This window comes from Brachypodium distachyon, chromosome 1 (assembly GCF_000005505.3).
Source record: "Brachypodium distachyon strain Bd21 chromosome 1, Brachypodium_distachyon_v3.0, whole genome shotgun sequence".
Lineage (NCBI taxonomy): Eukaryota > Viridiplantae > Streptophyta > Magnoliopsida > Poales > Poaceae > Brachypodium > Brachypodium distachyon.
This window is the reverse complement of record NC_016131.3, coordinates 30,216,736-30,232,001: the sequence shown is the minus strand read 5'-3', so window position 1 is coordinate 30,232,001 and position 15,266 is coordinate 30,216,736. Positions and strand designations below refer to the sequence as shown.

General features: G+C 46.4%; 2 protein-coding genes across 2 annotated transcripts; one reads left to right on the top strand and one right to left on the bottom strand.

Moving 5' to 3' along the window:
* The first annotated feature begins 129 nt into the window (after nucleotides 1-129).
* LOC100843331 lies at nucleotides 130-4,913 on the top strand. The gene is made up of 13 exons (XM_003581637.4): nucleotides 130-990; nucleotides 1,208-1,420; nucleotides 2,434-2,644; nucleotides 2,741-2,816; nucleotides 2,913-3,048; nucleotides 3,144-3,248; nucleotides 3,346-3,423; nucleotides 3,783-3,872; nucleotides 3,960-4,025; nucleotides 4,169-4,225; nucleotides 4,308-4,385; nucleotides 4,468-4,515; nucleotides 4,633-4,913. The coding sequence occupies exons 1-13, from the start codon at nucleotides 271-273 to the stop codon at nucleotides 4,702-4,704; spliced, it is 1,950 nt and encodes a 649-aa protein (XP_003581685.1). The 5' UTR covers nucleotides 130-270; the 3' UTR covers nucleotides 4,705-4,913.
* Nucleotides 4,914-8,017: 3,104 nt separating this feature from the next.
* Nucleotides 8,018-9,058, bottom strand: LOC112272062. The gene is made up of 4 exons (XM_024462650.1): nucleotides 8,815-9,058; nucleotides 8,657-8,734; nucleotides 8,506-8,586; nucleotides 8,018-8,427 (listed from the first exon to the last, which is right to left on the bottom strand). Exons 1-4 carry the CDS (start codon nucleotides 9,021-9,023, stop codon nucleotides 8,313-8,315), a joined length of 483 nt encoding a protein of 160 aa, XP_024318418.1. The 5' UTR covers nucleotides 9,024-9,058; the 3' UTR covers nucleotides 8,018-8,312.
* Nucleotides 9,059-15,266: the final 6,208 nt, after the last annotated feature.

The following is a 15,266-nucleotide window of genomic DNA, read 5'->3' as shown; positions in this document are numbered from 1 at the left end:
CTATCCAGTACTCCATCCACTACGGAAATACCAGTAGCCGTAGGCGTGGGAGCCCCGCGACGGCGACAGTCCCGGCCCGCGGCCCCCGTGGGAGCCCCTGCACCGCAGCCACAAATGGAGCCCAGGCCGGCAGCGCCACTCAGCCCGCCGCTTTATCTGCCTGCGCGCGCTGGGAGTTGCTCTCTCGGAAGAACACACCGAGAAGGAAAAATACTAACAAGCGGAAGAGCAGAGGCTCTGCTGCTGCTGCTGCTCCTTGTTTGAACGGCCATGGTTGCTGCCGTCGTGGCCGCGCGCGCGTCTCCTCCCCCCGGCGCGGCGGGGTTGGGCGCGACCACGATCATCGCCTCTTCGTTCCACGGCAGCGCTCACTGCGCGTCCCCGTCCCGCGCGCTCCCGCCCTCCGCGGGCGCCGCTAGGCGCGGCGCGTGTTGCTTCGCCGCCACGAAGCCCACGCCGGCGGCGGTGGCGGCCGATCTGGACGAGGAGAGGGACGGCGGTGCTGGCGGCGGGGCCAACGGCGCCGCTACGGACGCGAAGCCGCCGCGGAGGAAGCGCCGGTCCAGGAAGGGCAGGAAGTCGGCCGCCGCGCTGAAGCTGGAGGAGGAGGAGGAGGAGGCGGAGAAGAAGAGGAAGGCAGAGGAGGAGGCGGCCATGAAAAAGAAGGCCGCGGAGGAGGAGAGCCGCGCGGCGGCGGCGGGGCTGGACCTGGAGGAGGTGATGGCGGCGAGCCCCGTGGGGCTGGGGCGGCGCTCGCGGCAGCTGTTCGACGAGGTGTGGCGCAAGTTCTCGCGGCTGGGGCAGATATCCAGCGTCTCGTCCACGGAGGCGCTGGCCGAGGCGGAGCAGGCCGTGCTCGTCCGCGGCGGGCCCATGTGCGAGTTCACCGTCCCCGGCGCCCAGGACACCACCGTCCTCGTCGTCGGTGCCACCAGCCGCATCGGCCGGATCGTCGTCCGCAAACTCATGCTCCGAGGCTACAATGTTAAGGTCACACACTTGTTGTCCTTCCGTCACTTGTCATTCCCGTTCCCGCCTCCTTATTTCCTCTTCAATCATGGCCACCACTGCGATTACCATAAAAATTGTTACAATGAGCAGTGGCCAATTGACAATAGGTGTTGGTTGAGCTCATAATGTAGCATTTCTTATTTAGTATTTTGCAAACTAGGAATTTTTGGGCTTAGGTTTTACTGGTCTGTAACAGGCTTTAGTAAGAAGGGACGATGCTGAAGTGATCGACATGCTTCCAAGGTCGGTGGATATCGTTGTTGGTGATGTCGGTGATCCTTTGACCGTGCAATCAGCCGTGTCAGGTTGCAGCAAGATTATCTACTGCGCAACCGCGCGCTCAACCATTACCGGGGACCTTAACAGGGTTGATAACCAAGGGGTCAGGAATGTTAGCAAGGCTTTCCAGGTATTACTTCTAACTTTAATTCTCAGCTTACCAACTGATCCCTCTGTTCCCATCTCTCAAGTAAATGTTGTTTTAGGATGTTTGCAATAAAAGTTCTAAACCTTTGACCGCTAATATATACATACACAAAACTACTTAGGTTTGTCACATTTTTTTTCTCAAATACGCCTTGGAGCACTTCATTTTCATTAAGAAGAAAGCGCTAAGAATGCGTGAGAGCGAACGACCAAGATTTACAATATGAGCATAAAACCTGCCAACGGCGATTCCAGCAAAAGAAAACACGACCTGGGTTACCTAGACCTGGAACAGCATGGGAACAACATATCTAGGGCCTGAAGCACCAAGAGAGCTCACCGGCAGCAACACCAAAGCTCGAAAGCTCATGACCGGCAGGAGAAATACATGAGCCAGGACCTCTGATGACTCGCACCATCCATGGAAGCAGATGTTGGGCCAGCCAGGGAACAGACAGGTGAGGAGATGCCGCCATCCTGCAGAGTGCAACGATGAGGGACTCTTCTTGCCAGCTTCCTGCCATGAATGGCGAAGAAGCGCAGGCCTCGAAGGCCGCTTCATGACAGATGCCCAACACAACACCAGGACTGCCCCAGCCCAGCCAACCCCCACCATAGAGCCTAAAGGAGGAGGGTTAATCTGGAAGCAGACCAAGCCCTTCAGATTTTCACGTGAAAATGATATTAGTAGATTTAGCGTCAAAAGTACTTTAATGTTGCTATAGTAGTACTATCTGTTACCAATAGTAGTTAGAAAAAGTAGTGGTCAAGTGTGTGTTTTGGAGACCTGTGAATGCCCAAAATGACAAGTAAAAAATAACGGTTTTGCTATTTCTAAGGCGACTGAGAAATAACTATTTCTAAGTCGATGCTAACAACCATCCGATCTAATCATTGAGATTCGTGCAAGATCCATACAAGTACAAAGGATGAGAAAATCTTGATCAGCTCGTCTTGTTGATGAAGAGCTTCACTGAGATATGCTTTATACTGCAGGATTACTACAATGAGATGGCTCAGCTCAGAGCTGGTAAAAGCAGCAAGAGCAAACTTTTGATAGCAAAATTTAAATCTACCAAGTCTCTGAAGGGTTGGGAAGTGAACCAGGGATCTTACTTCCCAAATACCTTCGCTTCTAGTTCTAGGTTCGACGAAGGTATCGATGCATCATTTGAATTTTCACAATCTGGCCAGGCCGTTTTTGCAGGTAAAACCCTCTGCTGTGTATGTGTTATTGACTTACCGTGATATGCTGTTGTTGTTCTTATGTCTTATTTTTCTAATGGGAACTCCATATCCCTAGGATTTGTTTTCACAAGAGGTGGATATGTCGAGATATCAAAGAGGCTCTCTCTTCCTCTGGGTTCCACCCTAGACAGGTATTAGGAGCTCTTAGATTTTGCTTAACAGCTTCTTCAATTATTGATGCATCACAATGAACTTGGTGTCATGTTAATTCTGTCATTTTTCCATAGGTACGATGGCTTGCTTCTTTCTGTGGGTGGAAATGGACGATCGTATGTTGTTATTCTTGAGACTGGTCCACTGGCTGATACCTCACAGAGTAAGCAGTATTTTGCTCGGATGACTACAAAAGTAGGCTTTTGTAGGGTAAGTAATGTGCAATAATTTAGCTATATGACCTGATTTCGCTGCCTGCTGGCAATTGAAGAATGTAGAACCCTTTTTATGTTTGTTTTCTGCAGGTAAGAGTGCCATTTTCAGCTTTTCGTCCAGTGAAACCAGAAGATCCTCCCCTAGACCCCTTTCTTGTGCATACACTAACCATTAGGTTTGAACCCAAAAGGCAGGTCAGTACAATATGATGAATTATTTTTTATCATCACCAAATATAAATTTGTTCTTTATACCATGACATTGGTGCTTAGCTACTATTCCGTCGTGCAGAGACCTGGTGATGGATCCCAAGGTGCTACTGATCCCAGAAATTTTGAGCTAATACTGGAATACATCAAAGCTTTACCTGTAAGTTGTTCCTATTGTTTAGCCGCCCTAGTGTGTGCGTGTTGCCGTGTTGTTTAGGTTTGTTTCGTCAGGTTTTTCCTTTTGGCTGAATAAGCCCTTCATGACCAAAATTCGTGTTCATTTGTTTTGTTTTTCTGCTTAATGGAAGTACAAAGCTTTTGCATGTTCACTGAAAGGAAGATTGTTTAGCTTCCCCATGGCTTAGCTACTTACTCTACCTTTTCTTTCAATTCTTGGTTTGCCAGAGTTTTATCCAATCTAGTTATTTATAAGAGCAATGTGCCTTCATCTGTTATCAGAACTGAATCACACTCTCTACCAGTTTATTGATAATCGTATCTCCTTTTACTTCTTTGCAGACTGGTCAAGAAACAGACTTCATACTGGTCTCATGCACAGGTTCTGGAATTGAACCTAACAGAAGAGAACAAGTCCTCAGAGCAAAGAAGGTTCTACTTTCTGTAACCATTTAATGTGTCTGTGCTTATCTAATTCAAATGCTCGTTGAATCGTTTATGTCACTGGTATACTTCTAGGCTGGAGAGGATGCGCTGAGGAGGTCTGGCCTTGGATACACAATTGTACGTCCTGGTCCGCTGCAGGTATGGCATACACCTACTGAAATTTCAACAACATAATAAACAGTGTGTTACATCACACCATCTCAAGTAGGATTGTGAAAGGAGATTCTAGTTACTTACGCAAAAACTGGTTATGGCACGATCACCTGATCGTTTCTTTACAGGAAGAACCTGGTGGTCAGCGTGCACTGATCTTTGATCAAGGGAACAGAATATCTCAGGTAAAGTATAATGAACCTTGCATATTTGCTTGAGTGCTACACATAGATATTACCAAACACTAATCTTGAAGCTGTACTGTAGGCTATCAGCTGTGCAGATGTGGCTGATATCTGTGTCAAAGCATTGCATGATTCCACGGCAAGAAACAAAAGTTTTGATGTACGATTTATCCGTTTGTTATATTTTACATCATGATATTTCATTACAATCGTTATTAACTTTTTATTGCTTACACGCTTAGGTATGTTATGAGTATGTTGCTGAACAAGGGAACGAACTGTATGAACTTGTAAGTTGTAATGTGCTTCCTTGTTCCAGTCAAGATTTATCTTCTCTTTTCCCCACAAAAAGATGTATCTTCTCTTTGTTCTCCATGGGTGCTAATGAAATTGGATTTCTTCTGCAGGTGGCTCATTTGCCAGATAAGGCTAACAATTATCTTACACCGGCACTATCGGTTCTAGAGAAAAACACCTGATTAATGGCACGGGTCCCTAAAAGTCAGTTTTGTGTCATATATGGGTTATTTACTCTGTATACTATTCCTCTTGTAAAGTCATATATTCTTCCCATAGAAGCCTTGTTGGAATTCACATGATGAGCCCTTTTGTTTTTCTAAAGATAGTCAACAAATTGACTCCATAACAAATTGGATGACTATAATGATACAATTTCCCGTTTCTACTCTTTGATGTCCGAAAATGTAAGTTTGCAAAGTTTCACCTGAAAAAAAAATACCGTAAACCCTTCTGTCGCCAATGCAGATGCCACCGTCCCCGATCTGCTCTCCGACCTCCTCCTCACCAGCGGTATCCATGATTTTGTGCGCGCGACGGCACGGCCGTGCGTACGACTCAGGCAGCAGCATGGTAGGCAACTGGGGGCATGCTAGTTGATACATATTTTTTTTTGAACTTTGAAAACCCGAAACTCCTAAACTGTGTACTTTGATTTAAAATTTGTTTTCACGTTTAGCTTTGTCTCGATGAGATTTTCAAAACTAGATCTCATATTGGTATGTTTCAACAACAACAAAATCCGTCCAAAAATTTACCATCCATTAATATATAAATTTATCACTCTGATAATTACAAGTTACCATGTGGTAATTTCATACAAAACAGGGTTAAAACTCATGAATGAAAGTAAAATTCTGTCCCAAAAGTTACTATCCAGTAATATACAAAGTTATCAATCTGTTAATAACAAGTTATCCCGTGATAACTTCAACAAAATAGGGTGGTAATTCGTGAATGAAAGATACCACCCAATAAGAAAAGATTCAGTCTTGTTTGTTCCGTGGCTCACGAAGAAACATGGCTACCAAACACTCATGTGCCCTAACATTTGCATCTGGCTAGGTCCAACCAGGTTCCAAATGCGATGTGGGCTGTGACCACGCAGGAAACATAGCACACCTTTATTGGTTGGGTAGAATATGTTTGCATCCGTCATTGTACTTGCATCTAGACTTAGCAGCACGGCGAACAGAGTCAACATATCGGTCCGCGATACGATTATACGACGACATCATGGCAAGATTGAGAAGCCCACGAGAGTAGTAGCGCACGAGCAATATATATAGCCGCTTTGAATCATCACGAGACGCTGCATTTGGGATTGATGTTGACCAAGAATAATGCATGCATAGTATCAGTTGTTTCCAAGTATCATAGTTGTTTTCCTTTTGGCAAGGGGATCACAGTTTGAAACAGGAGGACCGGTGGATGAAGTGGCATGCGGCTCGTTTCCGTGGGGACTTCCAAAACACAATCTAATTAATAAACTAAATACTCGGTATTTCCAGTTAACTCCCCTGTATTCTAGAATTGTTTTTGAAGTATTGTTGTTAACTTTTGTTTTTGCGCAAAAAGTATTCTAGTTAACTGCCCCTGATATTCACTAATCTTGAGTTTCAAGCCTCTTTTGGAGCTCCACACATGCAGAAGGATGTAAATAAAATAAATCAGACTCGTTGATCGAATTAACTATACTTTACTTCTAGAATATGTTATCAACTATTCCCATTGATCAACTCGACTGGGGATTGATTTGGAGGAATGTTGCCTGCCGATAGTGAAACGAAAAAACACAGCCGAACAACAGCTAAACGAAAAAACACTGCGAAAGAACACAACAGCAGGAGTTAGACCAAAGCACCCCGGCCATCTTACTAAATTTTGATGAATGTTTGCGCTTATTTTTTCTTCTTGTTATACAATTATGAGTTGATTTACACAGTATTTACATACAACGTACTAAGTTTTGATGAATGGGTACATGACGAGGAACTAAATCTTAATGAATGTTTGTGTTTTTTTCTTGGTACATAAGAGGTACATGTGATGTACCACATGATGTACTTGAAATCTAATAAGATACATTTCATGTATCATAATGTACTACGGATCATAAACAAAAAGAGTGGGTGTCTGACACTAAGTGAGAGAGAGAAGGGCAAGTGTGTGGCCAGCCGGGGGTACAGCCTCGGCGTTGATGCGATGCATGACCAGGACAGGAAACAAACACACCCGGTTGTGTAGAACCGGGCTGCATCGGTCGTTGTACTTGCAGCTAGAATTAGCAGCACCGATTAGAGGGTCAACGTATCGGTCTGCGACATGATATAAGAAGACGTCGTGGTAAGATTCTCGAGCACGAGAAACCTGCAAAAGTAGTCGCGCGCCAGCAATATACTCCAAATAGGCGCTTTGAATCATCATGAGACGTTGCATTTGGATTGATGCAAACCAAGAATAATTTTTGCGCATGATCAATTGTTTCCGAGTATTACAGTTATTTTCCTTTTGCTAAGTGGATTACTGTATTCCAGACAGCTAATGTTTGGAAACACAAAATTAGGTTGCACACCGTCTCCATTTTGCGAGTAAATTTCACAGAAACACGGCTATTGAGATTTCCTTCTCACGGATCCACAGCTTTTGTCAATTTGTCCCCAGAACTAAAGGTTGTGCGTCTAATTATCTCAAATCGCCCAAAATGAAAACTTAGACAATTTTGACAGTTTTTCTTATGGTAAATGATTGTTACCGCCCGACCGATCCGCGTGTTCGCTCGGCGACCTCCTGCGCACGACACTTGGCCCTTTCGTGGCTGAAAAAAAAATATCAGCGATCGTGTGGGTCCTGCCCATGTTCATTCTTCTTATCATTTCTCTTCCCTCGTTCAACCTTATCTTCTCCTGATTAAAACGCATGGCTTCTCTCTTTTCCATTTGACAAAATGCCACGCCTTTCCTGGTACATTGTCCCAAATGCACACCTTTTTTTTAAGACAAAATAGCACTCATTTTGTCAAAATAGCATTTTTATTTTTCAGGCCACTTTTTCGACGTGGCCCCACATGTCATTTGTTTTCCTGGACTGATTTGCCCTCGGGTGATACCTGGGATTGCGATTGGGATTCGATGGCTCCCTCGTGTACAGAGAACACGGGAAGAGAGACAGGAATTCATCGGATGGGAGGGAGAAGACTGCTGGCGCCGCCGGACCAAGCCGCTGCCTCCGGACCAGGCCGCCGGACCAAGCTGCCGTGGCACTCCCGGACGAGGCGGCCGCCGCCGCCGCGTTCCATGTCGACCTCGAGCTCCGCCGCCGGCGGACGAGGCCGCCAGTGCCACCAATGGCTGTTGTTGTGTGTGCTTTGCATTTCTCGCTTGATGGGTTGTAGGCTGTTGCTTCTTTGCTGTTGTGCTGTAGTTCGATGGTCAATGCCCGTGCTTCTGTATCTATGGTTGCTCCCGGTTCTTGGCTGCTGCTTTCTCTGTAGGTGAAGGTGCCATGTAACCATGTAACGTGTGCTTCAAATGGCAACAATTTCATTGGAAAATTTGACATGACCTTTCCTCATTTCTGTAGCATCTTGACAAGAACAATGTATAGATGGCAACAAATATAATGAAGTGATATAATCAGCTCAATACATTTCAAAGCTTGCATACAGTTCATATGTCCTAAATAAAAAGGGCTCGATGTGGTCTTAAACAAACATTCTAAACACAATACTCTCACAGATTACATAGCAAAATCAAAAGCATCACTAGCTCTCCAGTCGTGCACTGTGATTTTAAGATCTTCTCTTCCTCTTCGGTGTGATCTTTTTTGCAGCGGTCACAACAGGTCTTTGTGGAGAATTGGGGGTTCCAGATGCTCCATCTGATGCAACTGCAAGAGCAAGTTTCCTGGGAAAGGTACAAATGTTATGCATAAAAATAGAGCTAATTGAATGGAACAAATTGAACAGAAGCTTTATTTTGTACCTCCTTGTGACAGGGCCGGGGCTGGCTTGTAGGGCAGCCAATGCAGATGTGTCCCGGACAGGGGTTCGAAGAGCAGCTTGACTGCAAATTACAACAATGACATGTATGAAAAAGATACATGGTGCATTGAATAAAAACATCATTCTTTTACCTCCTTGTGACAGGACCAGGGCTGCAGTGTAGAGGCAATGCAAATGTGCCCCGAATAGGAGTTCCAACAGCAGCTTGACTACAAAATAAAATATTTTTTGTATGAAAAATACGCCTCAAATATAAAAGAAGAATTGAAGAAAATAATCATTCATGTACCTCCCTTTGACAGGACCAGGGCTGGTTTGAGCATCTCCTTCAAACGCACATTCAACATCAACATCAAATAAAAAATCTGTGAAAGTAAACCTTACCATCCTTAATTTGTGTATCGACCTCAACAATGATGCCCGGAGATCTCTTTTGCATCTCTGCTTTGAAATTGAATAAGTGTCGGAAGCTACTAGCCCAAGTGCCATAGATCTCATCCATTGCTCTCTCTCTGCCCTTCCATACAGTATGATACCCTGTGGTTACATTGTATTCTTTCTGCAACTTTCCATGCAGCCAATGTTTGGAGTATCCCTCAATATTGACTAAGACCTTTCAGCAACCCAATCTCGTGAGGCCATTGCTGAAGTCATCCTGCTACTATTTGGGTAACCTGCTTGCACAACAAGAAGAAAATGGGATAAGTGAAGGTATAATCATAGGAAATAATTGGAATAATTGGGAATAGTAAGAAAGAAAGCTAATATAAAGTTATGGTAGTATTAGTACCCTGGTCTTTGTCTTATCAGCCATCAAACGACATGTTATCTTCCATGGGCATCCCTCCGCCTTACAATATGCCATCCACCTAGTCGTGTCGGCTCTATTAGTTGCAAAGTTAAATTCTTCATTCATTGCCCATTGCTTTACAGCCCTTCTACAATCTTTCATTGTCAGAAATATTGATTTTCTCTCTACCTTTGGATTGTCCCTATCATACGAAATTTCCAACTCCTCGGGAACTTGGTCATCAACTGGCATAGCTCCCTCAGCAAGTAACTCGGCATCAACATTACACGCAGCAGGTGGTGCAGGGTCATTTAGTTGTTGAACACATCATTATCCTGAATTCCAAGTACCTGACACATGATTTCCTCTTCTATAGGAGCTACGGCGTCATCACCAACAGGAGTTATCTCAATTGTTGACCAATCAATGAAATTTGTTCCTTCAGATGGCACATCTTCTAACACGGTTACACATGATGCAATATTAACATTTGATTGCTTAGGCCTAGAAGTTGAGCAATCAATGTTGTCCATTATCATATTAGAGGGAATAGTTTGAGAACATGCCAAGGCTGCATTCTTTGCAATGTCCACAATTTCAGCCAAAAGAAGCATTTCTTTTTCTTGCCATCTATCATTAATTACTGTTAGCATCTCCCAATATGTACTTATCCTCTCTAGCGTTCCGAAGTGCTTGTCCAAACAAAAAAATTGTACCTCCTGACTAGCACCCCAAACTATTTTAGACCTCAGCATTGCTACCAATTTTGCAACTGAAAAACCTCTTACGTTAATCTCAAACTCCCAAGTCGTGGTTGTCAAACTGACGCTCACTACCATTGTCAAGCTTGGCAACAAATCGACAAACTCTGACAACTAATGTAAATAGTGCCCTCAACTCCACGACATTTTCCCTACACAATTATAGAGAATTTTGAAATAATTGATTGTTAGATGTAAATATTTAACCATTCATCAAACACACAATCACATATACTTAGGTGGAAATATTAACCCATCAGTAGCATGAATTTCTGGAGATTTCTGACCATCTGCTGCTGCCTCCATGATGCACGCTGGTGTCCTCAACCTACCACTTGGAGATCACCTTAGAGAGAGGGAGAACGAGAGCAGCGATGCAATAGAAATCACAACACAAAAGATGATTGTGAGACAGTACGGGAGAAACCTGCAGTTGCCTGTGGTGGCAGCCTCGTCTTGTGATGGGACGACGATCTTCGGTGGATGGGCGGCTTGGTCTGGCGGACAAGATGTGCCGTCAGGGGTTCCTATGGTGGCGGCGACGGCCCTCTCCTCCCTCCCCTATTCTCTGTACGCAACTGAACGAGGAGATGTACTGAACGAGATGATCAATCTTGATCAATCCCAATCGATCGAATCCCAGTTATCACCCGAGGGCAAATCGGTCCAGGAAAAAAATGACATGTGGGGCCATTTCGAAAAATTGGCCTGAAAAATAGAAAAATGCTATTTTATCAACTTGTCAAGGAAAAGAGTGCTACTTTGTCTAAGAAAAGGAAAGTTGTGCATTTGGGGCAATGTACCATGAAAGGCGTGGCATTTTGTCAAATTTCTCCTGTAACTGCTCCCCCAATCCAGCCGCCTTTCCCCCTCCCGTAACTGCTCCTCAGATCCAGCCGCCATGCCATCCGGTTGTGATGCTGCAAGAGCGAGGGCAGGCTGCTGCCAGTGTTGCAAGGAGATGTGTGAGGGATGGCCGCCGGTGCTGCTGCGAGTGAGGGCCGCCGGTGCTGCGAGCGACCGTCGCCGATGCTGCAAGGAGGTGTGCAAGGGGCGGCCGCCGGTGCTGCGAGCCACGACCGCCGGTGCTGCAAGCTATGCTCCAAGGAGGCCGACAGTGTTGCGAGGTGATGCTACGAGGAGGATAGGCCGTCATGCTGTTCATGCCTCGCGACAGCGGTGCTGCGAGGGAGGCCATGCTGCGAACCGCGGTGACGCTGCTGCGACGGGCGTCCATGCTGCGAACCATGCTGACCCTGCTGCGACGGGCGGCAAGAGGTGTTTCAAGGGGAAGACGGCGATGCTGCAAGGAGGGGCCGTCGGTGCTGCAAAGGGAAGGGTGTGTGCAAGCCACCGGCGTCGCTATGCTGTAAGCCGGCCGCCGGTGCACGGATTCATGGCCTCGACGTGTGAGGGGTACTGGGAGGGAAGGGATTTCTTCCATGGAGGAGAGATAAGATTAGGGAGGAAGAAGATGAATGTTGAGAGGGGCAGCTTTTTTTATAGAATCTAGCGGCTCTAGTAGTTTTAATCAGACGGCTTGGGAGGAGGCCGATATTTGCCCCACGCCGCCCAGCTGACGCATAGCGCCTTTTCTTATAAGTGGGTCCCGCCTGTCAGGCGCCACGTCTTTCTATTGGACCGCCCCTTGCCTTTTTCTCCCCTCATCCCCTCTTCATTTTCTACGAACGGCAGCAACAACAGGACGGGAGGCGCAAGAGGCGGTGTGGGCGGCGGGGCAGCAGGGTGGCGGTGCGGGCAGGCCGCCGGTGGAGCGGCCGCTGCAGGAGTAGTTGATATAACCGCATGTATGGGCAACGGTAGCTCTCGCGTGCATCGACAGGTAGCTGCGCCATGGCTGCCGCGCGGCAGCGCGTGGTCTTCCTGGCCGAGAACGAGCTGCAGAGTCCTAATGAGGTTGCTGGACTGATCGATCCAATGCATGGACGCTGCATCCGGAGTGGAGATGGCCCATGATCCGACTCTTCGCACGACCTGCTACGGCGCTACCCCCAATCCGACTCGCCTTCGCCCTCAGGCCGCCATTAATACCACCACCACCTGCGTCCCCTTGTTCCTCCCCTTCGACCTGAGACTACGAGCCCCGATCCAGCCGAATCGAACCAGTTCGGAGGTCGTCGCTGCAGCCTGCACCGACGGTGTGCTGAGTAATTAGGTAATTTCGATGAATATTTAATCCAGAAAAACAATTGGTAAAACATGTAGCATATTATATCATGCAAACTAGACAAATTAGATAGCAACGCACAGCAATAAAACTCATCTAATTTCACGTCATGAATAATAGAACTACTAATCAAAATCAACAAGAAAGAGCAGATTACGTACGGTGATGTACTCTTTTCTTGTGTTTGTTTGTTGAGGTCGGTGACGAGTCCGGTGGCGTCGATGTTCACGCCGGCAGCAGTAGCAGCCTTGACTACCTCCTGAGCAGTGGCCAGTGCCCTATGCAGCAGCAGTTGCCTGGGCTTGGAGGTTGGCAGCCTGCTGCTGTGCTTGGAGTTGTGCAGCCTACTGCTGCTGAGCTAGAGCGGCAGCCTGAGCCGCGGGATCTCCGAGGTCGTCGGCCATTGGTGATGAAGATGCCGACGAAACAGGGACGTGAAGAAGCGAGCAGTCGCGTGAGAACGCTCCCCAAAAACCTTATTGACCGTCTCCCGGGCAGGATCTCGAAGGTCGGGTTCCGGAGGCCTGCTCTCCCGGCGATCTGTGCACGCAGTCGACGGGATGGAGTAGCAGTTGGCGGCGAACAGCGAGATTGGATCGTAGGCGTGACGGCTAGGGTTGTGGCGTGGTATATCTTTCCCGGAGGCCACGGTCGTCTTATTATATAGGCACGCAGGCGGACTTCGGTTCGGTTTAGGAAACCAAAACCGACTCCACAATTATCGGGATCTGTTACGCATCCGCAACGGATTCCGACTGCCAAAAAAATAAGCACGACCCGGCACGGCTCGAACTCGAACTCGAACTCGAACTCGATCCGGCGAGGCGAGGCAAGCGGAGGAGGAGGAGGAGCGCGCGTGGGGATTTCCCTTGCTCCCTTGCTCAAGAGGTGAGAACGAACATACCTTATATATTGGTCCAATTTCTCCTAAACTAGCAAGGTGGGACTATTCCCACTTTCTCATCCCACTACATGAATGGGCTTTTGAGATTTTTCAGGAATTAATTTCAGATTGGGCCTTAGGCGTAACCCAAAATTCCAACAAACCCCCACAATATCTCATAAGCACATAAAATTGCCGTTGATCCAAAACTCTGTTTTTGATATACCAGCGTTTCAGTGGAGACTGGTTAAGGTTGAACATCTTCCTAAACAAATAGCTTCACTCAGGCACAACAAAACAATGAACAAACTTTGAATTGTCAGTTTTCTGTGTTAGAGCTTCACTAAATTATTGTCTGGTACTGGGATGCCGAATGCTACCCCGCGGTGTGGAGCATATAAGTCATTCTCCAGGCCTTTTCATGAGCTTACTAGAGACCACCCAAATCTCATAAACTGCGACCAACAGTCAGACTCATGTAGGTGTGTTATTTAGAGACTACTCTGTAAGACAGTATCTCCCTTGCAAATTAATGCAACGCGTTAGAACACATTAAGTTAAACAACCTACCGTACAGTACACAAGAGTAATGCATCGTCAACGAAGTGGGATAAAGAATGTACATTCTCCTCAGTTATCCAATGACTTGTTTTCCAGGTCCTAATTCACGGGATCTCCGATCACATAGGTTGGTTTACCGTCATGGTAACTCACGTGGGTCGCAACCCCATCTCCCTTGATGCAGATTTTATCACATTCCTTGATAGACCCTTTGTAAAGGGATCTGCCAGATTTTTAGCCGTTGGGATATATTCCAATGCTATTATTCCGAAATTTCTCATTGCTCAGACATGCCCAGCTATCCCAATGAATTGTTTAGGCAAAACCCGTACGGTACACGACAATACGGTACAGACTACTCATGTGCACCTTGAGGTGTGACACCCCGGCCTTTCGAGAATCGTGAAGCTGCTGTGCGCCGAGGCCGCTGCGGCACCGGCCGATCTCCCGGCGACGTACGGCACCGGCCGATCTCCCTGAAGCCTGCATGTTGTTGTTGGGCTCTATGACGAGGCCCAGCGCGGAAGAGGCCGATCGCGAGCACGCAACTAGGGAGCGCGAGACGAGGTCGATCGAACTCAGGACAGACTAAAAACGGGAAAAGAGGAAACGGGACTGGATGGGAGTTGCACCAGTACGAACACAGGGCCTGGTCGGAATGGCGGAGCTCCGCCGGTTAGTTCCGCCTCGGTGACAAATTTTTTCAAAAAAACCTGCGTAAATTTCTGAAATAAACCTGCAGTCCACGTTCTATTGGAATTTTTGCAAAAACCTCCTGTAAATTTTTGAAATTAACGCGCATTACACATTTAATTGAAGATGTAGATTGCAGGTTTATTTAGAAAATTTACATGGTTTTTTTTCAAAAAAAAGCCAGCGCCAATTAATCTGGGACAGAGGGAGTAATAATTTGTACCCAAATTAAGCATGTAGCAAAAAACGTAGGGATAGGTTTAGTATCTTGGGTCAAAATTTAAAAAAAAAACACCTAAACTCACCATGTATACTTTCCTCAAATTACGGAGAAGAACCTGAGCACCTGAACTCACAACCTAGCTTCTCATCAGCTTCGTACAAAATTTCATCACCAGAAAAAGCATCAGTTCCATGCACAGAGCAGCTTCCTGAAAGCCCAAACCAATCGGAAGTTTTTCTGGATTCGGTGCGTCGGCTGAGGAGAAGAATCTCAACATTTTTACTTACATTTCAGCAGACTAGAACCGCAAGTAATAGCACATAATCTGATTTTACTCTAGTATTTTGCGATTGCAAAATCAAAATTAGGCTTGAAAAAAAAATCCAGATCTACACAGCGTCTGACTAAATTGCAAAATATAAAATCCAAATCTCCAGCGCGTGATCAAAAGCTAGCACTACAAATCAACTAGGCTGAAGAAATTGCAAACACTAGCACTGCAAATCAAAAGCCAGCCGCTCCATGTCCTCGACGAGTAGCAAATCAAAAGTTCCTGCCATGCAAAACTAGCACCGCAAATCAAAAGCCAGCCTTCTTCATGTCCTCCACGAGTAGCGCGTCCACCTCCTGCGCGTCGTCCTG